Source organism: Anneissia japonica, unplaced genomic scaffold (genome assembly GCF_011630105.1).
Source record: "Anneissia japonica isolate Jap-2015-1 unplaced genomic scaffold, ASM1163010v1 scaffold3474_len973312_cov172, whole genome shotgun sequence".
Classification (NCBI taxonomy): domain Eukaryota; kingdom Metazoa; phylum Echinodermata; class Crinoidea; order Comatulida; family Comatulidae; genus Anneissia; species Anneissia japonica.
In genome coordinates, this window is record NW_022747780.1 from 856723 (window position 1) to 884301 (window position 27579).

The 27579-nt window shown below is 36.1% G+C and overlaps 4 protein-coding genes and 1 non-coding gene across 5 annotated transcripts; 2 read left to right on the forward strand and 3 right to left on the reverse strand.

Moving 5' to 3' along the window:
• Window positions 1–15: 15 nt before the first annotated feature.
• On the reverse strand, window positions 16–6250 carry LOC117120624 (5'(3')-deoxyribonucleotidase, cytosolic type-like). Its single transcript, XM_033265658.1, has 5 exons — window positions 5914–6250; window positions 3326–3588; window positions 2440–2540; window positions 1009–1069; window positions 16–217 (listed from the first exon to the last, which is right to left on the reverse strand). The coding sequence occupies exons 2-5, from the start codon at window positions 3578–3580 to the stop codon at window positions 26–28; spliced, it is 609 nt and encodes a 202-aa protein (XP_033121549.1). The 5' UTR covers window positions 3581–3588; window positions 5914–6250; the 3' UTR covers window positions 16–25.
• Window positions 6251–8890: 2640 nt separating this feature from the next.
• Window positions 8891–13562, reverse strand: LOC117120594 (peptidyl-tRNA hydrolase ICT1, mitochondrial-like). Its single transcript, XM_033265624.1, has 6 exons — window positions 13288–13562; window positions 12410–12446; window positions 11461–11520; window positions 10874–10956; window positions 10088–10257; window positions 8891–9024 (listed from the first exon to the last, which is right to left on the reverse strand). The coding sequence occupies exons 1-6, from the start codon at window positions 13438–13440 to the stop codon at window positions 8940–8942; spliced, it is 588 nt and encodes a 195-aa protein (XP_033121515.1). The 5' UTR covers window positions 13441–13562; the 3' UTR covers window positions 8891–8939.
• Window positions 13563–13811: 249 nt separating this feature from the next.
• Trnal-aag lies at window positions 13812–13893 on the forward strand. Its single transcript has one exon. It is a non-coding gene; the product is annotated as a tRNA-Leu (tRNA).
• A 1739-nt stretch (window positions 13894–15632) lies between these two features.
• LOC117120610 (peroxisomal membrane protein PMP34-like) lies at window positions 15633–21985 on the forward strand. The gene is made up of 9 exons (XM_033265643.1): window positions 15633–15799; window positions 16330–16390; window positions 16692–16758; window positions 17132–17286; window positions 17887–18006; window positions 18588–18736; window positions 19417–19515; window positions 20051–20118; window positions 20510–21985. Exons 1-9 carry the CDS (start codon window positions 15653–15655, stop codon window positions 20661–20663), a joined length of 1020 nt encoding a protein of 339 aa, XP_033121534.1. The 5' UTR covers window positions 15633–15652; the 3' UTR covers window positions 20664–21985.
• A 3000-nt stretch (window positions 21986–24985) lies between these two features.
• LOC117120611 lies at window positions 24986–27205 on the reverse strand. The gene is made up of 2 exons (XM_033265644.1): window positions 26957–27205; window positions 24986–25580 (listed from the first exon to the last, which is right to left on the reverse strand). Exons 1-2 carry the CDS (start codon window positions 26963–26965, stop codon window positions 25131–25133), a joined length of 459 nt encoding a protein of 152 aa, XP_033121535.1. The 5' UTR covers window positions 26966–27205; the 3' UTR covers window positions 24986–25130.
• Between the last annotated feature and the right edge of the window lie 374 nt (window positions 27206–27579).

Consider the following 27579-nt stretch of genomic DNA (forward strand, 5'->3'; position numbering starts at 1 on the left):
TAGTTTTACTGAGTGTAGGATTTTTTTAATGAAGAAAGTTCATTAAGAACAGACACTCCAAATGGAATACATTAGGATCATTGTGTTGTAAAAACGCCTTACCATCACAGTTTTCCTTCCAGTCGATATGTAGATCAGCTTTGAGCATTGCGTGGTCCTTGGCAACTATCAAACGTTCCACAAACACTTGGCCTAAGTTTTTTTGTATCCATTGAAACTGATAAAACATAAATGGAAACATACGGTATTTCACATGCATGAAATAGAATGACAATGATGGCGCCAGCTTAGGGTAGAGAAGTAGGGGAAGGGTTTGTTCGAGGGGAAAGAGCTTTTCCCTGTCGGGGAGCTCAACATAATTTGTCAAGAAAATAATTATATGCAATTGTTTACAAATTATGAGAAGTTAACTAAACTAGATTAAATTTAGCGTTTAAATCCCTTAATTGTCGGAGTTTCCGGGACTTTTCCCCTCTGGATCCCCTCCGAGGAATTCTGTACCCCACCCACACGATCCCTTCGAGGACGTTCCCACAATCAGATACATTTTTCCTTTAGCACGCCCCGGAAAGACAGTTCCACCACCTCTTCTCCCGTCGACCAAATTATGGCTATGTGTACCCAGTCCATTAATGTAGACTACGGTGTTAGTATTAGCCAATATTATAAATATTCTTTAATCATTAAGGAGTTTTCGCAAGTTTACGAAAACGATAACGAATACGGTTACGTCATCAATTTCTTAGACAACCCGTTCCCTACAGTAGCATATTTGTCAGAACGTAGGAGATTTATGCCTTTTGCACGAATAAAGAATCTTATTCATCTCGTACAGCATATTATTGTCAAGTATGTTTTAGGCACGAATGACGATAACGATAATGACGTATTCGTATTTGTTATCGTTATAAAATAAAGTTGCGAAATCTCCCGATTATTGCAAACCCCGCGGATGTTATTCGGTATGTTGTCGTGAATAGAAGAAAGCAGAGGCAGCAGTCATCTCACCTTTTCATGCAATGCTTTGGGTGAATTCTGATTCGGACAAACATATAAATAGACATCTAATCTGAAAGCAAAAGATCCATGTGCAAAATTTATTCAAAATAAATGCAAGGCGTGAGGCTGCTGGGGCGGATTCAGAATATGGTGTGGTAGGGGTTGCGCGAGAGTCCACACCACCTCAGCCCCACGGTCGGGGCTGAGCTGCGAACACTTTGAGAATATGGTCGGACCTCTCTTAGGTGCCCGGAAAATGCATTTTCATACATTAAAAATCTTACCGTTACTATGTTCCATATAAACAATACAATAGAAACATTTTTGGATACAATTTACAGGTCTGCACCACCACTGCGTCCGCCCCAGGGCTGCTATACAGAAAGGTAATGAAAGTTTGAGCCTTATTTAGTCAGTGCATGGAATGCAAAATGAAATAAGCACAGCAGTACCTTCCTTAGACTAACGAATTTTATTGAAACACAAGTTTTCGCTATCTATAGAAAGGTAAAATAGCACGCATAGGAAAATTTTAAATGGCGGATGCTGGCGACATTTGCCAAACTTGAAGACTAGAGGAAGAAAAAGTACCCCTATCATCCAATTATAATTTGTATTTAAATACCAGAATTATGTTTATAATTATTTGAATATTTTGTATTCAACAATTTTTAATTGTGTTGCCGAGACGTTTACATAGGAGATTTGCTCTACTCCTTCCTCAGTCTAGATTTCTATATATAAATTCATAATTACGTCATGGTAACGTCATAATATGACCGGTGCCAAAAATAGCATGTTGCAGGAAATTAGGGGAAATGGGGTTCTTCTCAAAATGGCCGACAAAGACAGATACTTTCTTCTTGAAATGCAATGCATTTTCAGTAGCTTTTAAAATTACGTTAACATTGTCATTTTCTAGGGCAGAAAACCCTAGCTTTGATGTCAATTTATTCTGAATAAATACCGGTATAGGCCTACAGTACATTTCCCAGGAAGTTATTATGGAAAAGAACTTCCAAACAAAGTGTTGCATTTGAAACGTTATAAGGCTTCATATCGAGATTAAACTTATATCAACATTTCTTCTTTTATTTTTTATAATATTGATGATGATTATAAATGTATATGAAAATGAAGATAATGATGATTATAATGATGATGATAATAATTGTTGATATGTGTTGATGATAGAAACGAAGTAGAGACAATCGTGACGACACGAAGACGAAGATACCGACGACAATGGTGATGACCACGACGATCCATGGCAAAGATGACGGCGACGTACGACAACAATGGATGAGGATGATAAATAATGATGATGATTATGATGATAATTGCTGAAGAAGATGTGATGGTAATTACGTAAACGATAATTAATAACTGAGTTCAAATGATTATGCCAATGATCATGATGAAGATGACGAATCGACTTACTCTTCACTATTTTGCATCTCCTTCAGCGCCTGTATAGCTCCTGTGATTGGTGCCATTTTGACGAAAAAGCCTGACGTCTTTAGAATAGTCTCAACATTATTCTGTGAGGTACAAAAGGAATACATAATAATAATGTAGGCCTACGTAAAATATCCATCTATAACGAGCGTCCATAGGCATAACATTAAATCAGTTGCGGGGTCCAAACCACCCTCGTTTCACCATGGTTTGGGCTAAGGTAAAAATGTTATGGCTGCGGCACATCTATGGCCAGAAGTGGCACTCTCAAACCTAAATTTTAAGGTAAGTTTTTTTTCCAATTTAAAATAATAAATAAATTAATAAAAAAAACAGTTGTGAGTATTGTTTTGCTATTTCTTAAGAACGAACTTAGCATTTTGGCAAAAAAAAAATGTTTCGTTAAGTGGTTATTTCTGAAATGAATAAAACACATTATTTATCGAAACTCATAGACCACATGTGCAGGCCGTATGTTCATTATTAATTCTGTACAAGTCTAATGTATTTTAATATAATATTCGTTACTACTTATACCGGTATATAATAAGCCTACTGGTGGTAATGGTAATGATGATGATGGTGATAATAATAATAATAATAATAATAATAATAATAATAATAATAATGATAACAATAATAATAATAATAATAATAATTTTTTAGGCTTATTATTATTTATTATTATTATTATAATGTCGATATTAATATTGTCAATACATCAATATCAATATTAATAATAATAAATATCATTATTATATTATTTCTAATAATAAAATAGGACAATATTTATAAAAGTAAGTAAATACTGAACACTTTGAGCATTTTAGGCTAAGAAAAACAAGAAAAGAAGCTTGGAAAAACGTACGACAAGATCAGGACGAAGTCGACCGTACTGATGTGCTAATGGGATGCCCTCTCGTTCCTCCACCCTTACGTACGGCTCGTGTGGAAATCGTCGGCGATACTCCTTCAGGAAGTGGGCCTCACTAGCAGCGACACACCCATCGAACGAGACTAAGACCTTCATAGGCGATGTACATCCATAGTTCTTTGAAAAACTCCTGTTAATGTTCAGCAGTAATAGCTTCCCAGTATCCAAGATGGTTTGGGAACGTTGCATTTTTCTACCTGTAAAAGATTTCGATTACTAAATTACTGTTATTGAATAAATAATGAATAATAAGTAATGAGTTGGTAGTAATCTTTAATATTTATTTCACGACCTTAAGTAATTACGTAACCGAGTGGCATGACTACAGCTAATAGGTTTAATTTGACAGCCAGAAAAATTCATTAATGAAGTAAAAATAATTACAAATAATAAACTAGACCCATGTTACGTCATTTGAATTTGTATAAAATCATAGCGAGTCGTGAATTTGTATTTAAAAAAAAAATTATGACTTGATTATAACAATGGTTATTATGTGACGTCATTTGCATGAATTAATTAAAAGAATAGGAATAATCATAGCAGATATTGATTCGTGAATTTGTAAGCAAGGGATGACATATGCCTTAAAAGGTACCGGTAATGTGAATTTGCTTTAAAAAAACATCTGTGCATTGGTGTGTCGGAGGCCATTAGGCTTAAAAGAAGAGTTTCAGAATTAGACGGGGTGATTTTATACGGACGACAAAATAATTGTGTAATACAAACGAAAGTTGAAAGTATATCACGGGCAATGAACACACATTTTCAACCACTGTCTTCAGGTCGAAGCCTCAAGAGCAGCACGCCTTTCAAATGCAGATTTTACAAACTTTATGACAGGTTTGTTGACATTACTATAAAAATGAATGTTTCGACCCTTGATATGTTGAATGTTCTCATTAAATTCAAGTCGGATGACTCTTGCTGACTCATGGTATAGACCTACGGGGCAGCAAATTATAAAATTGAATTCGTCTTAAATTTCACCGTTTCTTCATAGTGACCAGGGGCGGATCGGTCAGTGAATCTTCCTCTCTCAAAAACACCGTGGCACGTTAATACAAACAGAGACAACTGTATATACAGTAGTTGTCTCAGACACACGTACAAACAGTGCTTGTCAGTGGTTGTGTTCGTAAAATTCCATAGGCCATTTACAAATCCCTTCAATTGACAGCCAGGTCTAATTATCATCAATCGAACAAATTGTTGATTGTGCAGGCATGTGCTGGTATCTCTAAATAAACCATTGCATCCCTAATTTAAATAAATACAACAAAACAATAATATGCACAAAAGTATAATCGATATCTATAGGTTTAAACATCCATTCCGCTACCACTACATTGACAATATAAGGTCACAAGAATATTGAGTTGATTATGGAAAATTTTTAAGATGAAAGAGCATGATGAATAATTGCTATATCAGGCATTATACGCATGACTGCGGATCCAGTATCGACCACGTACACACTTGTCATTATGGTGTGGACGAGAGACAGCACAAATATGCTATCTCGAAAGGGGAAATTTTGGAAGGAGGGGATCCACTTTCAAAGAGGTGGTACATGGCTGGACGGAAATACTCCACAGAAAATCGAAAGTACCATAATGACATTTAAAAGACGTCAGACAAGAGCCCCTCTCGCCCTGAATCTCTCAAGATTGAAACTTTCATTGATGGTCTGTATTATTTATGCCTGGAAGATAAAATTAAAACGACAAACAACACATGCACAGGATATAGAATATGTAAGCCTAGAGTGTGCTTTACGTCTATTTAAAGCAAGTCTTTAGAAGTGACGTAATATTGCGCCACCCCTGATTAACAAGCCTGGAATGATGGGATTAGTTAGGAAATTGTATAAAGCTTTGCTCTATAGGTAAGCAGAGCAATTATATGACTTTGAATTGAGGATTAACTTGTAAAATCAGGGAGTTGTTATAGGTAAAATCAATACGTTCAAAGGGAAATTCATAATCACTAGCTTAGAAGAGAATGTTTGCTTTCGATTTGGATCACGGGACCTTTTTTATTGTTTTAGCATGAACTTTTAACTGTAGGTCACAGTCCTCATCCCATTGTCCCATATAATATACCGTAATAGGCCTATTGAAAAATAGGCAAAAATATACAAAAATGTTCTTCGATGCTAGATTGCAATTCATCCTTATGTACCTCGACAGGCTAATTAACATCGACAATATCCGTTTATAAATAGAAGAAGTATTTGTGTGTATCGCATAGAAAAACAGGTCAGAAACTATTGCTATTATAACCACTACTTCTATTCTCAATTATTAAGGGGCACCACTTTCGTGTTACCGAAAGTTCCCCCTTATAGAGGTGTCCCCGAATTTCATGGGTTGGCAATGTGTTAAAACAATATATTTCCCCTCTATTTGAGGCTCGAAAACTGCTATTTAAGGGGTGTCCCCTCAAAAACAACGGGGCCTAAAGGAATGTTCTAGTCTTACTGTTGATATACAAGCAACAACAAACATTTATCTACTTACAGTGCTGTTTATCTGAACCGGGTGTTGAACACTAAAGCCGTAGATCTTTGCAATGGTTATTCAGACGATGATTTACAAGCCGTTTGATTGGTCGATGCTTTGCCGGTTGACACAGAGTAACCTGCAGTACATTGGCAAAAAACCCAGCTCTATTTCAGGTTCAAGCTGGTTCAAGTTGATGGTTTTTATTGTATGCTAATCATTAATACTCTACATAAATGTATAAAGATTATAGACGAAATAGATCACGATGAATTTAACGATCTCTTTCACTTCAGCACTACTGGAGTACGAAACAGCTGATCGACCAAGGCCTATATTTACTTTCAATTGAACCCTGCCCTTGGAATCGTTCAAGTGGAACATTTATAACAAAGCACACGCTTTTAAATCGTGTTGGAATATACCCATACCAGGGAGTTGTGATATAACAACTCCCTGCCCATACCAGCCACATAAACAATAGGTGAATTTAAACGAGTCGTAATTTTTTTTGTTTTTTATTTTTGTTTTTTGTTTGTTTTTTTTTTTTTGGGGGGGGGGGGGGGGGGGGGTTTAAATTTTTTTTAAAAAACAAAAAATATAAAAAAAAAATAATAAAATAAAATAAATAAATAAATAAAATTAATTCCTGGATAGCGGTAAATGAGCTGGCCCGGGCCTCCTTGAATCTGCCACTGAAGTTCTTCAAAATTCAAGGTTTTCCTTCTCTTGAAAACGGTCAGGTAAACTTTCTCATTCTTATTACAGTAGGCCTAAATTAGGCCTATTGTGTGTAGCGGTATACATACAGAAAAAATAAATTGATTAGTTGCATACGCCGTATTCTTTTTTCAATGAATCGATGAACCCCGAAAAGGAAAGGGGGTTCGGGTGTCCCCCCCCCCATGAAAATTTTGATTCCTAAATGGCGGGAAATGAGCTTTCCCGATGACTCTCCCCCTCAGATCCGCCAATGGCTTAACTACAAGCTGGAGGTCTGTCACCCTTTTGCGCAATATATTAATGCCGGTAGCCTACAGGCATACAACAGATTTTTGTCCAAAAAAAAAAAATGATAATATGGACGGAGCTGAAATCGGACTGCATTATTATTGCAGCAAGTAAATCAGTGATTCATCAGGTCATGTGATTCATCACAAGAATACGGCTCAGGGTGTTTCTATAGAAGGATAAATTTGGTTGTTAATCAATTATGAATGCATTCTCCAATGACGTCAATTTAATTTAGATTTACTATAGGCCTAATATAGATTTGTATTTCTCCTATAATTATTAATATTTAAAGTTTAACTTTATTATAACTATTTTTTAAAGTGTTCTAACAATAAATAATCAAATAAGCCCAGTCCTGCACGACTTTATAACATTTACGATGCTTCAATTCAATGAGGCGAATATTTAAGGTGCCTATTAAAAAACAGTGTTTATTAAAGTTATAAAGCCGCTTGCCTACAAGCCGGAGGTCTGTCACCTTTCGCGCAATATACAGTACCTGATTAGCCCAGGGAGCTGTTAATATTCTACAAGGCTACAGTGACGAAGGGGTCGATGCGTAGCAGTCCCCGACGCAATCGGGAAGGGTCCCTGATTCGACCGACCAATCAGCATCACCGAAAGCGATCGGCGAGCGTGCGCGATTGTATGAAAACATCTGGCATCGCTCGAAATCTTTTGGAAGTGATCCACGAGGCGAATCCCAGGGAAACTATGACAATTTGGGAGTTTCATAGGCTTATTTAATCAACTAATATTTATTTAGTCTACTAATATTTGTAAAAAAAATACATATACTGTGATTTTTCTTCTCCACGACGAATTGTTCTTTTTTTCTTCCCGTCCGTAGGTGGGGGGGGGGAGAGGGGGGATCTCTCTCCTTTTCAGCCCACGATTTTTGTTAATTACTGCATATGAAATTTTAAGTAGTCTTGTGTCTTCCATTTTAAGAATGTTCAACCAGTAACTTAGTCTAAAATAATGTCTATAATGTTTTATAACAGGCCTATATATTTTATAGAGTACGGTATATGGCCTAGTGCTAATATGCTTATTGTGGCTTCGCTGAGCGTGACTGCTGTACATTAAGTGTGTATTTACTTTTTTGCGCATGGTGAGACCCATCGACACTGTTTTCAGTGAGACAATTGATAATAAAAGTAGTAAAAACATGCAAACATAATTAAAATTGTAGATGAGGTTTTTTTTTTTCCTTTTTTTTCGGAAGATTCTTGCTCGCTTGCAGGAGTGCGGAAGACCGTTCCGATTTCCGGGAGACTCCCAAAAACTTGTGGGCGACATACCACCCTGAAGTGTCAATCAAACTTACTAAACTGACCAATCAAAACAGAGCTAGGAATACGCGCGTTGTCTCACAAACGCACAAGTTCGCATAATGTTTTAACAGTCATTTTGTGGGACCCTAAAAATAATTTCCAAAGGGGCAAGCTGCACTTAGCAGAAAGGTCCATTTAATTTACATTTACTATACTGTACTATAGCATTGTATTTTTCCTATTATTTATACTTTGATTTTAACTTTACTACAACTGCATTGTTTAAGTGATTTAGATAAAAGTAAATAACCAAAAAAAGCATAGGTCGCATTTTAGATTTAATGAGGCGAGTATTTAAGAGAGGTGCAAATAAAAAAATAGTGGCATGTTATAATGATACCATGTTTTGGACAGAGCCCAACTTCGACTTGAGAAACTGGTTGTTAAAGAGTGTTCTGATGATAGAATATACATTAAGACATGTTGGCAAATATGTACATTTGATAATTGTGTACTACACTTACTCAAAATAGAATATAATCTATAAAAAAAATGGCACTGCAATTAATTGAGAGTGGTTCTTATTAAATAAATGCTTTTACACTACCTATTCAGTAATATTTTTCTGAGGTGGTTATTCAATTATTTACAGTATATCTTTAAAGAACAACAAAAGAAAAGATTAAGTAAACTCCATACCAATATTCATTTTAAATACTTTAATTGTTCAAGCATGAATGCAAAGTTTGAAATCTAATCTACATATATCTTGCGGTCTATCTTCTTTGATGAATGAATTTTCTTAGCCTTCAGGCGTTCCCGGTGATTTCTTTCAACCCTGCAAGAAGAAGAAATAGAGCAAAATAATGCTTGTTACTGATATTATAATTAATGTAATCAAAACATGAAAGTCCTTTAAAATAATTAATTAGAATGTTGAAATGCTCATGTTAGTCTCAAATAAGCTATTTTCAATGAAACACAAATGGAAAGCTAAAACCTTATTAATATTATTTAATTCTATTTTTAAGTCAAAGGTAACAGCTCAATACATACATTACATGCATTAATCTGAATATTACTATTTTTTATTCAACATGTCTATTATATTATCATCATTAACACAAAATATCTAATACATAAAAAAAAATTATACAATATAATATACAGTTATAAAATTATCTGTTTTAAAATACTCCCTTTTTTTCAGAGCTCAACAAAAACAATGTTTAACTATTAATAAAAAATATAAAAATATACATTACATTTTCAAAATATATAAACAAGATAGAACATTTTCAGAAATTACATGCATAAAGGAATCAAATGTATATATATTCTAGATGAGTTATTGCTAATATTTAAGGCAGGTTTTAGCTCCTATCTTAATGTTTGAATTACAGTAACAGATTTGTTATAGGACCAAAGAGTATAGAAAGTAAAGAGAGAGCAATACCGTCACTATGACTGTAAACAAATGATAAGCCCTTAAACGCAGCTATGAGAGGACACCCACTACGTGGGGCTGTCACTTTCACTTACTCAGTAATGTCTAGCAAGCTTTTTTTGTTTATTTGTTTTTTTTATAAGGTACAATTCCTTCGTAGAGGATGATAGTTAAATTAATGTTAACAACTTTGCGGGCACAATTTATAACGACCAATCCATCGTTACTAGAATCACTACGTAGCTAGTGTGTATGATGTTGTTTACGTAGTGCGGTAGAAGGATTCGCAGGTAGATTAGCAGGCAGATTCGCAGATATTATGGCCGTATGTCACGGTTCCCCTGTCTTAACCGCGGCCAACCTACTTGCCTCTTTTTTGTTATAACCCATGGCAGTTTCTCTCCTGCCTCCCTACTCTCGATGTAAATTCTTTAAAAAAATATAAAACTTTTACCTCATCCGTAGTACAGCCTTATCTTTATCTGACGGCTCCTTCGGTTCTCTCGTTACTTCCGCTATTGCATCACGTATCTTTTGTAAACAATCAGCAAAGTTTGTCATTTGTGAACGTGTTCTATCTGAAGTGACGTAAAAATCACCAGCGACTGTTACTTTTGTTTTTTTCTGAAAGAATTTGTACATGGCATTTCATCAGTGGGAAATGTCAAAACAATTAAGGTGATAAGGCAAATTTAATTTAAATACATGTATTCAAAATTATATGTACATACAGAGCAGTGTAAATTAAGTACAGGCTTATACCCAGAAAAACATAGATCACTTTTTAAAACTTGCGAACAAAAAAAATCGGAAAAAAAACTTATTTGACAAACGCCGCCCCTATTTTTCCTTCAGCTAGTGGTGGGCGCTGGAGAGCAAACAAACAATTTTTTTAGGTCTAATTGTAATCATGTTGCTTTTATTATCAAAATCCTACAAGGATGATATTTTTCAAAACTATTACTTGGAAAATCAGAATTTTATTTTCTACAACCATTGTAATACGTTCCTCTGCTGCATAACAAATGATGCAGCTGCGAGACCATTATGTGGGGCTGTCTTACCCATTTTTAAAACAGCACACTTTCATGTGTATGCAGTGGTGGTGATGGGAGTTCAGGTGGGGGAAATTATTCCCCCACTTTTTTCGTCGGGGACAATGGGGCCCCGTCGGGCAAATACTGGCGCCACCACTGGTGTACGTTTAACAGCTATGAAACTTTCTTTAGAGGTAATTTACCTTTTCTAAAAGTTTATCTTGTATATGCTTTGGTAACCAATCTGATTCTGCTACATTGAAACGTACTTCCACTTTACTGTTTACTGTAATAACAATAACAATTACAGGTATGTACATAGTGAATTAAAAAGAAAGTACAACAAAGAGATCTGTGAAGGAACTGAATCACTTAATCATAAAAAAAAACAAAAAAAAAAACAGAGCTGCATTAATGCAGGTCTGTTTGGCAATGGTTATTACAATAATATTATTCAAGAGTCTTGAAATGGGGGGATGGGTGATGGGGAACATGAAGCTGAAGTGAGGGACTCGATGATTAAGGGAGGGGGTGGTAGCTCGCAAAATAAGGCGATATGAGGTGATCTTTTTGAGCGTGATTTTTTTTTGCTTCAAACATTTTCGATTCAGGAAACAACTGGGGTAACATTAGTTTCTTTTTTGGAAGGTGGTGTGTGAACCCTTCAACTGGTGTTTCTTCACACACTTGAAAAAAAAAAAATTAAACTTAAAAACCAAATTTTACAGACTAATCTGTCCATTAACATTTGCAGGTAAGGGACAGTTATACCGACACTGAAATCACCCACCTTTGTTTACATTCTGTCCACCAGGCCCGCTACTCTTGCTGTGTTTCACACATAGTTTATCTGCAAGAGGGGAAAAAAAACAGTGTTAATATATATTTTCAAATGATGTAGCTTCAGCAAACTTTTTCTGGGCAGATGTGTGCTCCTCAAGTTCTCTCAAAACCAATGTTAAACTTTGTCCTCACTATGAAAAATTTTTATGTGACAAATAAATGTGAAATGCCCATATTTGGATGTACTATGATATCATCATGCCCATATATGGGTACATAACACAAAATTAGATAGTTTTACATGAGACAACTTTTGGGACCTGAAAATTTGTGGTGGTTTTCGGGTTTGGTCTCCACAAGGGGGTTAGAAAAAAATTATTAGATTATCACTTCTTTTTTTTTTTAAAGTAATGAGAGCAGTTTTTTTGGGGTTTTTTTTTTTTTTTTTTTTTATCGATGAGGGAGGGAATGTTTTTTTTTTGGCAAGAATATTGTAAATATTGTATAAAAACTGGTTTTAATTAAAAACTGGTTTTAACTTTATTGTTTTTTAAAGAAAATGTATTCCTGTCACAAAATTGCATTTTTTTTATGCTGTTGAAATAAATGATGCGGAAAAAATTTGTTTTTTTATTCCCGCATCAATATTTCCCAAATTTTTGACACGGGTGGGAGTGATAATCTAACGATTTTTTTCTATGAGCCCTAAAGGATTGAAGATTGTTATTTGTTTCTTTGCAAAAGTGGTCTCGAATTAGAGGGGTCTTGGGATAGACCTTTCCAAAGTGTCAATCAAACTGAACATTGATCAATCAGAACAGGACCTTAGCAACAGTATCTAAGGAGCAAAGCTCAGTGGAAAGGTTTATTTGCGGGGTCTCCAATTGGAGGGTGCAATGTACTGTATTTATAAAGCATGTTTGATGTGATATTACACTGTGGATTTGTTTACCTACCTACAGGTATATAACCACTGAACTGTTCCTGTTCATTCTAAATAAAAGATATAAAAAGATATAAACATTTATATATAGAATACAATATTTCATCCTAAATATAAAAAAAAAAGTGATAAACATTTATATATAAAATACAATGTTCATCCTAAATAAAATATATAAAAAGTATTTAAAATTATATTTCATTTATTTAAAAATTAAATTTGTAACCAATAAATGTAAATTTTGTGCAGTCTAGTAGCCTTGATCTTCATCATTAGTATGTGATGAAAAGTCCATAATAAAGAACCATTGCCAAAGGATTTGCAAACAATGATTCAGACATGCATTTATGAAGTTGACTGTCTTGGGTTTGTTTTGTTTGTGTAAATGTAAGTTTGAAACTGATGTACACTAGTTATTTATTTTGGAGTTCTTTTATAAACTCGTCTGTTTTTGTTGTAAAAGAAATTTGAGGTTTAGGGCAATTCTTACCTACGTCATATTGATAGACCTAGTAGTATTATAGTAGTAATATGTCTAGCTAGGCTGACTATTGTAGGCCTAGCTAGACCCATGTCGATTTTTGGCATCAATCTTAATATAGACCTAGGCCTAATAAATTATTACAGTAATTGTTTGTAACACTTAACTAGGCCTAGGCCTACGGTATGTAAAATTATCAATTGAAGCAATTTCGAAAAAAAAACAAACAAAAAAAAACAGGACAGCCTAGCCTAGACACCAAATCTCATGCAAATAGATACCATTTTGGCTTGTTGGCCTAAATGACTTAAATAGAAACTAGCAAAATCTACTACAAACAAGCTAGTCCTAGCCCAGTAAGTAAGGTGACTTCTCGCCAGCACCTCCCCTCCTCCCTTGTTTTAACTTACTTCACCACCTTCCGCAGCGCTGTACCTTACTGCAATATCATCGGTGTTGCTGTTCGGATATAATTTTTCGAGGCTGTACGCACTTTTAAAATGCCTAACTTGAGCATATGAACGAATATTCCGACACATACAAGTCAAAGGATAACGAAGCATTATTAAATGAAACAGTCGTAATAAATATTTGTAGTGTAGTCTACTCTAGGCCTCCCTAGCTAGGCCTGGTCCATAAATAAATGCGCCGACACGCGACGACACGAGCTCTCCACCGAGGATAGCAAAAGGTCACACACAACACATGGGATATCATCAACTTTGAACTTCAACCCTCTTTGCTTCAAAACGTCAGTGTTGCGTTGGTATATTCTAATGAGCAATGTAGTATAAAGGCTAAGCTAAAAAAACAGGAATCGGAATCTTCTGCAATATTTTAAAACTAATCAAAAGGCAAAAAAATTCTATAAAAAAAATTTGTTGTTGATAATCAATACTATCTATATTAATAATCGTACCCATTCTAGACATCAGGTAGCGTGGCCGAGCGGTCTAAGGCGCTGGTTTAAGGCACCAGTCATTTCGATGGCGTGGGTTCGAATCCCACCGCTGCCAATATATTTTTTTTCATCTTGTAAAAATAGTATTGTTCTTTTAATTGTGAGTGAATTCCACAACATCCGTACGTATTTTTTAATTAAAGGTAAATACACCGGGCATTAAAACATTTAATAATATTTTAGGCCACCATTTATTTGTATCTGTATGTCTCACTAAATAAAACTTACCCAATATATGGGGATTTTTTTGAATATAGTTTCTGAAAAGAAATAATCAATAATATTGATTATTTCTTTCATATTATGCCCGAGACGATCTTCTGTGTGTGTCTCTTTGAGTAAGATTTCTACCATATCTTAATCAGAAACTATGAAGTCTGAGACACTATAATACTTAACTGTCTCACAGTAGTGACAAATAATTTTTTTTCCAGCTTTTTCTGTCTTCCATAAGAGATTTCTCAGTTGTGTTCTCAATCCCTGTGTCGATTTAGTGCCAGGTCTTCTTCTCTTCTCCTGTTTGTTGGCTGTGTACATTTCATTTGTTCAATGAACAGTGTCGTAGCCAGCCAGCCAGCAAGCTAAGGTTGTTTGAGACATTGTTCTGGCATCTACTTTGATGTAACGCGGCAGTAACAAATAAAAAAAGTGCTCGAATTGGAACATAAGATGTAATGTACTGTAATGTAATTGGTTGTGACAATGAACGCGCAAGACTGCATGCGACTAGGTTCTACTAAGTGAGTGGTTGGCTGGGTTTTTTGGTGGGTGAAAGAGAATTTTTCCTGCTGAATTCATTCTAGAACGAGTTAACAAAAGCTCTCTATTAACTCAAGCTACTGCATGACCTTCTTTATATATTTAATAAAACCAATTTCTTCTTATTTTAAATACATTTTCCACTGAATTTGTTATCACGCAGACTTGTGCTAAATGCGTGACAAATTTATGATCACGCATGTGTTTCTTCAAAGTGCGTGTTTCATCCAAAATCAATTTGAAATGCGGGACCGTACCGTACGACTATAGTTAAAATTAGAGGCTTTGTGAGACAGTTATGATTTCCGGTGTGTGGCAGTAACGCCGTGGGACTGGGGGCCCTGTGACTTCTGAGACTGGGGGAATTTTGGGTCCCGGTCGTCAATTCCTTTGTGGGATCTTAGATTTGCTTGTTTTGTCATTGTATTCAAAATGTTTTTAAACGACGAATAAATGATATAATATTATCGGCGGATCCAGGAATTTGAAATAGCAGGCTAGCGAGGCTCACATAGGGTAGGACTTTCGCAGATGGAGGCCCTGTACGATCGATCACAGCCCCACCATATTGGGGCTGAGGTAAGACATGATTATGGTGCATCTAGATGGCCGGAAATGACACTCACAGACTCACAATTTTAATATAATTTTCATTTTATCTCCATTTAAAATAGAAAATTGACAAATTTTAGTTGGGGAGGGAGAAGGCGGCAGGCTGGCTTCCCATCCGCCACTGGACATTATATGATATCCTGCATACACACACAGTCGACGTCAGAGAAACATGATGCTGTCAGATGCTGTTATGTACAACCAAAGCCCATTGACTCTGGGTGCTAGATTAAGGACCCAATGGGTAGGGCCCTAGGGGTCGGGGCCCTGCGGACCGCCCCACTACAGCGCATAAGCGTTACGCCACTGATAATTACCTCACTCTCTGACAGTTGGTGGAAGTACCACAGTGGGGAATCCCCAAGAATCAGTGGACGATGATAGGGGGCGCTATTTTCTACTGAAAGAGCGAAGTTACAAAACTTAAGCCTAGTTCATTTATTATGAGTGGTGCTAAGGTTTTATTTACTTATCTTTTGAAAGACTTTTTTTTTTATACTTATAGAGACGACATGGGTGACGTGACGGAGAATGTCGGTTCTAAGCTGTTTACTTACAAGACCCTAGTGCATGCTATTGCTGGTGCGGCTGTAAGTTTTAGCTGTAGAGATGTTGATAAATAACCAATGTTGTGTTTGGCTAGGGAGTTCCCCTAAAGCCCTGCCCGAAGCCAAGTCAACCGCACGCTACCTCGGTCTAGAGGCCCAGTTAGGTCTAGTCTAGGAGGCCTAGTCCCTTTGACCCTGGCATATCCAATTTATACTATTATTTATCAGATGGTTAGAGAGGAAGCAAGTGTAGAACTTGGCACCAACTTTTAGTCACGTATTCCCTTCTTTTGTCAGCACCCTGAGTGCTTTTGACTATAAAATTTAGTATAGCCCTATTAATATATGCTAGCTCTAATTTTTGATATACATAATAATTATTCGCCAGATTTCTGCTTTGTTTTTCATGATATGCTATTTATATTTTAAAAAGTATATTTTATTGAAAAAAGGCTCACAAGCAATTTGGCTGTTGGGCCACTATTTGTGTCCATGTTTTTTTTTTTTATAATATATATGTGAAATGAAAAATAAATAAATCAATATAAATAACTGCACACTTTTGATTTCAGGGAAGTGTGACAGCTATCACTGTTTTCTTTCCCCTAGATACAGCTAGGCTCCGTCTCCAAGGTAATTAATTTTTTTTTATGTTTGAAGATACAATAAAAGAGTAAGATATATGTAGAGCATCATAAATGTTTTACTAAAATTGGCAAGTGATTCAGAGATAATGAGAAACAATGCCAGTGTAGTTAATCTTCAACCAGAATAACTATTGTGATGGTCCGATATGGATTTCAAAATTTTCAAGGGGAACAATACATCTTTAAGCCTAAAAGAAGACAGGATATAAATTATGAGGGATTTTTTAACACATCATTTGTTGATTTAGACTAATATAATCATGTTTTGTTGTCAATTAATTTTTTAGTTGACGACCAGCGACAAGCTAAATCTACTCCTCACATTATTTGTGAAATTTTGAAGCAAGAAGGGTAGTAAGTATACTTTATAATTTACCTTTCAGAAAAAAAGAATTCCTTCAGACTTGCAATAATGTTTTGTGAATGATCTTAATGATGATAACAATAATAATATGTATACATTTGACAGGGTTAGTGGTATACAAAATAATGTATGTTTATGAGTGCAATAGGAAGAATATTTTTATAAGTTGGAAAAATTGTGACCGTTCCATTCAACAAGGTAGAGCTGAGCTGTTAAAATTATTTTACATCCCCTTATTCCCTTAGCACTCTTAACTTTTTAATCATTACCCCACTAGCTTCCTTTCCCCTTACGCCAATACTAAATATGCCACTGCAGGAATAAATACAATGATAGTAATAATAAACATATTTTCCTTCTCAGTACCTCTCTCTACAAAGGCTGGTTCCCAGTGATATCCAGCTTGTGCTGTTCCAATTTTGTATATTTCTATTGCTTCCAAGGACTGCAGGCTAAGTATGTGCAGACACTACCTCAGCACAAAGCCTTCAAAGATCTTATATTTGGAATTATTGCAGGTAAGTCTGTGAACTTGCATACAGTTTTGGTAACACACTCCACTGTCAATCAACACATTCCCCTCTAACCACAAACAAGTCCTAGGCTCAGTGGCCCTGAAAATGTCAAAAAATCGAAAATGGACAGAGACATTGTCCCATACCTCACTAGGGCCATACACAATCCCCAGTGTAGTAGGATCCGTCCTGTAAAATATTTTAATTGCACGATTGATACATTAAAAACTACCTACAATTTGAAAATCACCAGAGAAAAAGGTGCACAAAATCATAACTACTGCATAATACATGGTTTATATATTAGAAGATGGACCAAGGGTTAATTTTCTGCCAAATCTGCATGGAAATCAGCCCTTATATTCCAAAATGCGCAGGCAGATTTCTAGATCTAATATTTGCGCGGAGGATATACTCCCCACACTGTCCATATTTTAAAGTCTGGGTATAAGGCCTAAAGAAAAAGCCTTAGCCATGAGCCTCTTATTTGCGCCACTGCCTACAATACACATTTTTAAACTGTTATGTGTTGTTACAAAAATATATACCTTTTTAGGTATAGAGAGGGTAACCATTAATTTGGATTATTATTTATTTTTCAAGGTGTTTTAAATGTTTTAGTGACGACTCCAATGTGGGTTGTGAATACAAGACTGAAACTGCAAGGTGTTAAGTTCAAGTCAGAGATTTCCAACAAACCTTCCTACTACAAAGGTATCTTAGGTAAGTAAACAAGATGGCTAGTGATCTCCCTCTAATTAAAAACCACCTCCAATTAAAGACTGCTTTTCTGTGGTGCCATGGTAACAAATGTATTTGGAGACCAAAGCTGCTAAAAAACATGGAAACCCGGGTCCCAAAAGTGGTCTTTAATTTCAGATAGACGTGTATACCAAAAGTTGGGGTTGTGGCCAGGAAGATTATTATCAAAGATAAATATTACTATTCTTTTTTTTTTAAATCATTATTTTTTCCATATTATTATGTTATGAATGTGTGTTTAAATAATGCATTTGGTTTTTATAAAGAGCTTAGGTAAATTGGATGAACCATTCATTTTTGTACTCTCTGATAAAAATGCTATGATAAACCTAGAAGAATATTTAATTCAAAGATTATATATATTTGAAGAACATTATTAAGTTTTGATGTGTGTTTGCGTTTGATGTCCACCCGAATCAATGCAAAATTTATTCTTAAGCTTTTGGGAACGTACCGGCACTGATTACTCGGTACGATAACACGTCAAGTGGGGCAAAACATCACTCTTATAACATTATTGAGCATTTGATCCATAATTTCAGATGCGTTTAAGAAGATTATCAAAGATGAAGGATTTTGGTCTCTTTGGAATGGAACCATGTCATCTTTAATGTTAGTGGGTAACCCTGCAATTCAGTTCATGGTTTACCAGACACTGAAACGATGGCGACAGGGGGCGTCTCACTCTATGGTATGAGATTTCTGATTGATTTTTCAAGTCAAGAATGATGTTGTTATGTACAGAACAGTGCGCCTTCCAATTCAAGACCCCTCTAATTCCGAGACCCCTCTCATTCGTGACCACTCTTTCAAAGAACAAAATGACAATCATCAATTTTTTAACACACAACTAAACCTCTAAGTATAGACCGAACACCAAGACCACCCCAAATTTTTAGGTCCCAAAGTGGGTTTCAATTGGTGGGCAAATTGTACATTGATAACTCTGTAAATTTAAAACTGTAAATCATTACTTTTATCACTCCATAGCTTACTCAGAGTCATCTAACAAATCAGTATATCAATAAGCCATCTAATAGTTTAAAGTGCTCCCATCTGTGTCAAAGGCCAAGACATATAAACAATCATACAGCATACTGTTGTCTGCTTTTTATAGTTTATAGTATATATTTTCCGAATACTGCAACAATATTCATTAACATTTTATTATTAAGAAGCAGACCATACTATATGCCATGATTTTTTTTAAATTCAGTGGTCTTGCAAAACACTGTACTGCCTAGCTCACTATAAATTTTTGCCATGTGAGACATTAAATTTCTCACTACCTAGCTGGCTAAGAAAAATATCAGCATCAGAATAATTCTAAACTTCTTTAACACATAAAGTGTTTTTTTTTTCTTACATTAGGAATTAGGAAATGTAACTTATTTTTTAATTGGTGCAGTGGCTAAAGCTGTGGCGACAGTATTAACATACCCACTACAAGTGGTACAGAGTAAACAAAGGGTAAGTTATGGTACTAATTCCATACTTATTGCTCTGTGGTTTGGCAATATTGGGAATGCAATTTACCTATCACGCAAATGGTTCAGTCCAAATCAGTCAATTCATAATGATGATAATTATATCATATTGTACATTATAACACAGAATAAGTAAAGAAGTAGATTAATTAAGTTGACATGTTCATATCACCTCCCCACTTAACAACTCCCCATTTTATGTCCAAGTTTGTTACTTAACAGATATGGAAAAGGGGTTCAGAAGATGGAGCCAACCCATCTCCCCTTAAATTTTTGAAATGGTAAATGGAAATGAATTTGCATTCGAATTTGAGTTCGAATTTGAAATGCAATTTGTAGCCATCTAAAAGTGCCATTGACATATAAATTTTGCACCTCAGCCCCAATACCCCATATGTAAAATTTCATCCCTAGTCCCCCTCAATTTTAAATTCCTGAAACTGTCACTACTGAAATAAATTACAAAATGGTGGCCAAAGTTTAGCCTTTAATTGGTTTTCTTTTGTTTTATATTTCAGTTTAGTAACCAGGGCAACAAGAAAGATGTACCAACCAAGACGGTTGACCTCCTTAAACATATAATAAGGTGTTGTTGTTATTATTATTATTAGTATTGTGTAGCAGTACTATTATTGGTATTAGTTGCTGGTATTGCTATAGACTGATTTTGTCTTAATGAAAACTATTAAAAATAAATCGATTTTGTGCACGAATGCTGTTCCATGTTACTTCTTTGCACCAATAGCGTTCAATACTTTACTCTTTCTGGGTTTAGGAAAACCTAAAATGTAATTTAGAAATCCAAATTCAACAACATAAAAAGTTTCTCGACATAAACAAATGCTGGTGGAGCTCTCCAACAGTATCTACTAGGAAAAATCAATAAATTAGAGGCTAAGTCCTTGATCTGATCGCTATTATTGTTGTTATTATCAAACTAATCAGTTGTTTTATTAATCTATCAATGTCTCTTTTAGAACTCATGGTTTCCGACATCTCTACAAAGGACTGGAGACCAAACTCATTCAGACCGTGCTGACAGCAGCCCTGATGTTTCTCACATATGAGAGAATAGCTGCAACTGTGTTTAGAATAATGAGGCTTGAAAATGCTTTGAAGAAAACAGAATAAAGGAAGATTATAGGCACAAAGGAGGGGCGAGATAGTATAGAATTGCAAGATATCCAACTCTGTCCTCATTTTGTATGCAGGCAATGAAACGTTAGAAAACACACACAAAAAAAAAAGTACTACCAGGAGATAGGGGGCGCCATATTAAAATTCGAATGGAGCTCGAAACTCGAAGGACACGCCTCTTCGCGGTAGTACTTTTTGCAATTATGATTACGTTCCAACGAAACTACGAGAGTCGGACCAGTTCTATACTCTTTGATAAAAGACTTGATTATAGAGCATCGATGTTAAAATGACCATTTAATAACAGAATTACTAGACAGGCCTTTTAGGTCATTAAATATGATAAAAATCGGAAAAGAACATTGATACTACTGTATACTAGAAAGTATAATACATACTATATATATTGAAAAACACGCCATCGTGTACTATACGAATTATAATAAATTAATTAATATCGCTATATTAATATTATTATTTTTTCCAAGGCTAATAACTTGGAGGTAAACCATGGACCAGAATGTCAATCAAACTTAACAAAATGACCAATCAGAAAAGGCCAGGAATGTGCGCATATCCTATAAACGCATGTGTTGTCTTTGTCCCGCAAACGCAACTGTGTGCGTATGTTTCTACACTGTCGTTTTGTGTAGTAACTTATCAACAAATATCCATGGGGCGCAGGACTTAGTTGAAAGATCCATTGGAATACCGTAAAACCACGAATAGAAGCCCTGGGCTTCTTTTTTCTGCGAGCTTTGGATAGGCTTCTTTTCGAGATGGGCTAATTTTGCAAAGTAAAGAGGGAAGCTTATTTCAAAATGAATGCTGTATATTTTTGGAATTACTACTACTGTACTATAAAAAAACAAATAGGGTAACATCAGTCTGTGTCATGGAGTGTATTAACCGGCATTAAATCACTTAAACTACCGTGTAAACGAAGCGTGTTTTTAATTTATTTTGTTTCATTGAAATTCATGTACAGTGTAGGCCATGCGTTTCTTTTCGAGATGGGCTTAAGCTTCTTTTCGAGGCTACTTTTGCAAATTAACAGAGGGGGGATAGTCAATTGGAGATGAGCTTCTTCTCGAGATTAAGCCTATTTGTGCTTCTATTCGAGGTTTTAAGGTATTCTTCAAACTTGCGCGTCCCTCCCCCATCCCCGTCGTGGAGAATAACTTAGTCATGTGCTTACTGAGATACAACATGTGCTGTTGCGATATCACTGGACACTGGTCCGGCCCTGGGCCGGGAAAATAATTATTCTTATACTAAACAATATGAAAAATAAAGGTCGATAATATCGAACGTTACTTACAGACTTTCCACTGAGAATATGATTCGGTTGTTCTGCTGATTGAAATCATGAGTTTCGATCTGTGGTGAAGTATTTTCCATAGGGTCTCAATGGCTTGTATTTTCTAATAATGTCGAATAGTTTGTGTCATGCGTTATTATCTGAGTGACTTCAAGTCATTATGTGAGCTGTAACCGGTGTTAGTGATCTTCGTCTATTTTTTTAAAAATTTGTTATATAGTATTTTTATTGCAAAATGTGATTCCGTCATCATACTCAGCGCCTGACAGTCGCCGGCCAACACGATCCTATAAATAACGCAACCGCCACACGACGCGGGCGCAACGGATCGTATTTTATGACGATTCGTTCAGACTGCCACCGACAATCAGCAGACGGCGTCGCGTCGTCTGACGGCGCTCAAAGTGAGCGGAGTTGGATTCGTCAACCGACCGACGGTCGGACGACAGCGAGTCACTGCTCAGCTTAAGACACCAGTACCAAGGGTTTAGCTAAGAAGTGACTACACCGGTGTGTTTTATGTTATTTTTTTTTCTCCTTTGATTTCCCTCTACTCTCAACCGGATCGCTTTTTAATTTTCTCATAAGCTGGAGGTATAATGTATATTAATCCATTACTCGCATTTTCATTATTTTATAAATTTATTACAGTAAATAACAAATATTATAATCAGTAAGCCTATATTTTGGACTATCTTAGAAATGTGGATCTCTCCCGATTAGGGAGGATGCCTACGCAACCCATCGTCCCCTTGATGGCACTTGCAGCATTGAATAAAAATTGAAGAAATATTTAAAAACACATAATCATTTTGATGACAATTGTTATTATAATCCTGGATTTCACCGTTTGCATTAAATCGGAGGCACGTGGTAACAGAATCCCAAAAGAAAAAAACAAGAAAGGAAATAGAAATTTGCAGGACGACATTAGTGTACTATCACCTCGTTCTTTTAGGCTTATATTATGAAATAAAAACACTGTACTACATTGATACCATTTGCCAATTTATTTATCATTATAAACTTATATTATTGGTATAACTATTAATGGATGTGAAGTCAGAAATAGAAAAATACAATGAAATGAATTGCCAATTTAGTCCAAACTGTCAAATAATAACATGGCCTCTAAAAAACAAAATAAAAAATCCTTTAATATAACTTAATACCATTTTTTTTAGATTAATAATAATTAATTGTGTATTTTGTAATAAACAGAACTCGTTAAATGATTTGAATAATATGATTGTAGCATAAAATAAGTAGACAAAAAAGATATAATTCTTTTTTATTCCAGCGATCGCACTTCATCTCCCAAAAACGTTACTAATAACCACATGGTTTCATTTCACAAACGTACGAAATCACTGTGTCATCGCAGTATGCATTCACTGTATCAGTCGTCATGTCAACAACAACACAGTTCATGGCGGCTGTATCAAGATTTCCTATGTTCAGATATACGCCATTTCCATCGCTATCAAAAATGTTAGTTCCATCAGTGGACCAATCCAGATAGTATAGAGATGACCAAGGAACTAGATTCAAAAGTAACGACTTTGTAACATTGTAGTTTTCATCTGTCACGGGGAAAAATGTTGAAACCCTTGTATCATCAGAGAACTTCGCGCATGGTTCAGTGCCTGGAATATTAAACAAATCTGTCTGCCCTACGTATACTTTGATGCATCGGTTTCCAGGTATGGCGTACCAAGTAGATGGACAGCTACTGTCACAAACCACAATCAGAAGCAGGAGCATTATGGATTTGACCTTCTATAAGAACAACAAAACACCAAAATATAATTGTGTCTGATATGATATCCCGCATCTCGTTAGTTGGTGTGGAGTTAAATAAAATGCTTGCCTTCCAATCCCAGGGTCGTGGGTTCAATTCTAGTCACGGTAATAGCATTTTTCTCACGACCAAAAGAACTCCACTCCAGTGGAGGCTCTAGGATATATTTTCTGGGGGCTACGTTGTCCGACAGGGACAGGTGCGACAGGCTCGAGCTGGGGGAAGGGGTTGAGAGGGGGGGTCCCCCTCTCAAATGAGAATATCGAAAATGGCACTCTCAGATTGTGACAGACATGTGTTGGCTTGGTGTGGACCTATTTTTATGTTTTATCGTCTTACTGCCCGACGAGCTCTGTCCGGCGGGGGCGTGACCTGTCCGGTGGGGGGACTTAAGCCCCCTGCACCCCTTTGCTGGCGCCGCCACTGCTCCACTCCCTAATACCCGATTCACACGTACAAAAGTCTTACCAAATGTAACAAAATGTAACCAAAACTAACATTTTACGGCACGTGTGAAAGTACCTCCGTGTAATATCCTTGTAAAATCTCGGAACGTCTCGGTAATCTTTACCAGCCTCGGTGAGGCTGGTAAAGCTTCCGAGATGTAACATGGATGGATCTGCGCATGCGCAGGGATTTCAACACAACAACAATATACTGTTTCACGGGGTTCTTTGAATTTTCTTCCTTCTGTATACGATTCTGATCCACTAGAAATAGATAGGCCTAGTTTTTCTAAATGATGAATGAATTACCCTTGTTATTGATGTTAATTAGTAATGGTAGAAGAAGAAGATATACATAAAATGAACGTCGGGATGGTGTTAGTACTATTACTAGTATTACAAGAGTCCGAGACAGAAACGTTGGAAGCTCTGCCTAGTTTAGTAGTAGTAGTACAGCAGTTGTTAAGGGTATTGATTGCTTCGAATGTTTACTGTGATGGTGAGTTCAACAGTCCATCTGTGACAGGGGTTCTCAACTAGGCCTAGGCTAGACCTATATCGCAGTAGGGAAAAATGGTTCATTGAATAAACACTGAATATATTTTACACAACCTTGGCATTACCTTACAGACGCGTGTGAATGCTTTTTATCTCGGTAGGAATAACTCGGGAGATCGCTCGGTTACAATTTGTTACTTTTTGTTAAATTTAACTTCACGTGTGAATCGGTAATAAGAGTTTTTTTTAGATTAATAATAATTAATTGTGTATTTTGTAATAAACAGAACTCGTTAAATGATTTGAATAATATGATTGTAGCATAAAATAAGTAGACAAAAAAGATATAATTCTTTTTTATTCCAGCGATCGCACTTCATCTCCCAAAAACGTTACTAATAACCACATGGTTTCATTTCACAAACGTACGAAATCACTGTGTCATCGCAGTATGCATTCACTGTATCAGTCGTCATGTCAACAACAACACAGTTCATGGCGGCTGTATCAAGATTTCCTATGTTCAGATATACGCCATTTCCATCGCTATCAAAAATGTTAGTTCCATCAGTGGACCAATCCAGATAGTATAGAGATGACCAAGGAACTAGATTCAAAAGTAACGACTTTGTAACATTGTAGTTTTCATCTGTCACGGGGAAAAATGTTGAAACCCTTGTATCATCAGAGAACTTCGCGCATGGTTCAGTGCCTGGAATATTAAACAAATCTGTCTGCCCTACGTATACTTTGATGCATCGGTTTCCAGGTATGGCGTACCAAGTAGATGGACAGCTACTGTCACAAACCACAATCAGAAGCAGGAGCATTATGGATTTGACCTTCTATAAGAACAACAAAACACCAAAATATAATTGTGTCTGATATGATATCCCGCATCTCGTTAGTTGGTGTGGAGTTAAATAAAATGCTTGCCTTCCAATCCCAGGGTCGTGGGTTCAATTCCAGTCACGGTAATAGCATTTTTCTCACGACCAAAAGAACTCCACTCCAGTGGAGGCTCTAGGATATATTTTCTGGGGGCTACGTTGTCCGACAGGCTCGAGCTGGGGGAAGGGGTTGAGAGGGGCATCCCCCTCCCAAATGAGAATATCGAAAATGGCACTCTCAGACTGTGACAGACATGTGTTGGCTTGGTATGGGCCTATTTTTATGTTTTATCGTCTTACTGCCCGACGAGCTCTGTCCGGCGGGGGCTTGACCTGTCCGGTGGGGGGACTTAAGCCCCCTGCACCCCCTTGCTGGCGCCGCCACTGCTCCACTCCCTAAGCCTCATAATTGTATGTAGAGCTATGGGAAGAGATATGCCGCTTTGTGAGTAAGATCACTGCTTGGCATATCCTTGGACCTAAAACCAGTTTATACCGATGTGTGTTTGCAATCTACATCGGCAGAATTTTTCTGCGAACTCAAGTAATTACCTACCTCCACTACATAGTTTAGGCCAATAAAAAAATTAGTTTATCACCCTCTCCCTCATCACTTTTGGGGAAATTCAGATTTTTTTTTTCAATCAACATACTGTATATTTTTATTTCAAACGGTCGTTTTTCCATATTTCTTTCACTTGAAAAGCTCAGGATTTCTTGCAAATATGTTTACTGGTAGAACAAAAACATATTTTTTAAAATATAAATTTGATTCCTTTCTTATTACTTTTTATATATGTGTCCATAACCATTGATTTACTTGTGAACATCGGTAAAATGGGGGTGGGGTTAGCAAAAATAATAATTAAAAAAACCTCCCTTCCTCATCGTTTTTATTCTCTGATAGGGTGATAAACTTATAATTTTTTTATGGGGCCTTACTATTCACCGCTGTTTGTTTGTTAGCAAGGTTTATACAAAATCTAAGGAATGGATCACCATAAAACTTAGTGGAATGATACATAATTATTTAAGAAAAAGATTATTAAATTTTGGAAAGTATAGGTCAAAGGACAAGGTCGATATTTTACCCTCGAGCATAAAAGAATAAAACGCCCACACACGGACCAATTGCCACTCCTGAGCACCCCAGCTTGCGAAATCGTTAGAAAAAAAATATAATAAAAATTAATAGAGGTAGGACATGATAGGAAAAACGGTTTCTTCCCTTCGGACAGGGGACCTGGAGCTTTGTGAGTGTTTTGTAATAAATACTACCTAAAGAAGGCCTATCTAAATAATTTAAAGTATCTTAATTTAGGCATACTTACGTTTTCCATGGTGGCGCGATAAAGTATCGGTATACAATCGTCGATTATAATGTCTAATAATATCCGTCGTTGAAGTGTCCTCAAAATTAATCTGAGAATTGGTTTATAGTCATCGCTACCCAATCATGCATATGTGATTAATTTATGAATAGACTGGACAAATAAATTGATTTTAAAGGGTCTCGCAATCGCATTTTATTGAACAGTATTAACTTTTATTCAGTGTCCGACACAGGCAAATGAGTAAAAATAATAGTGTAGTCAGGCCCAGACAGTCTTTAGCCCTGGTATTGAAACTATCTGTCTCTTGATCCAAAATCAGATTGCCAAAATTGCACCTTTATTGTGTCTTGCATTTTAGTGACAATAACAGTATTAACTTTTATTACGCATACAACACAGGCAAGTGGGTAATAATAATAGCTACAGTAGTATCTTATAGCGCATCATGCCAACGATCTCTGACCCATGAAGTTTGCCAAATATTTTGTAGTCACAGGACACTTTGTAAGATAATACATTTTTTTTTACTCCATGCTTAAGTCAATTAAAGTTATCTGATAGCATCTCCCATTTTAGTGAAAATGCAGGTGTTAACTTTCATTTGATGCTCGACACAGACA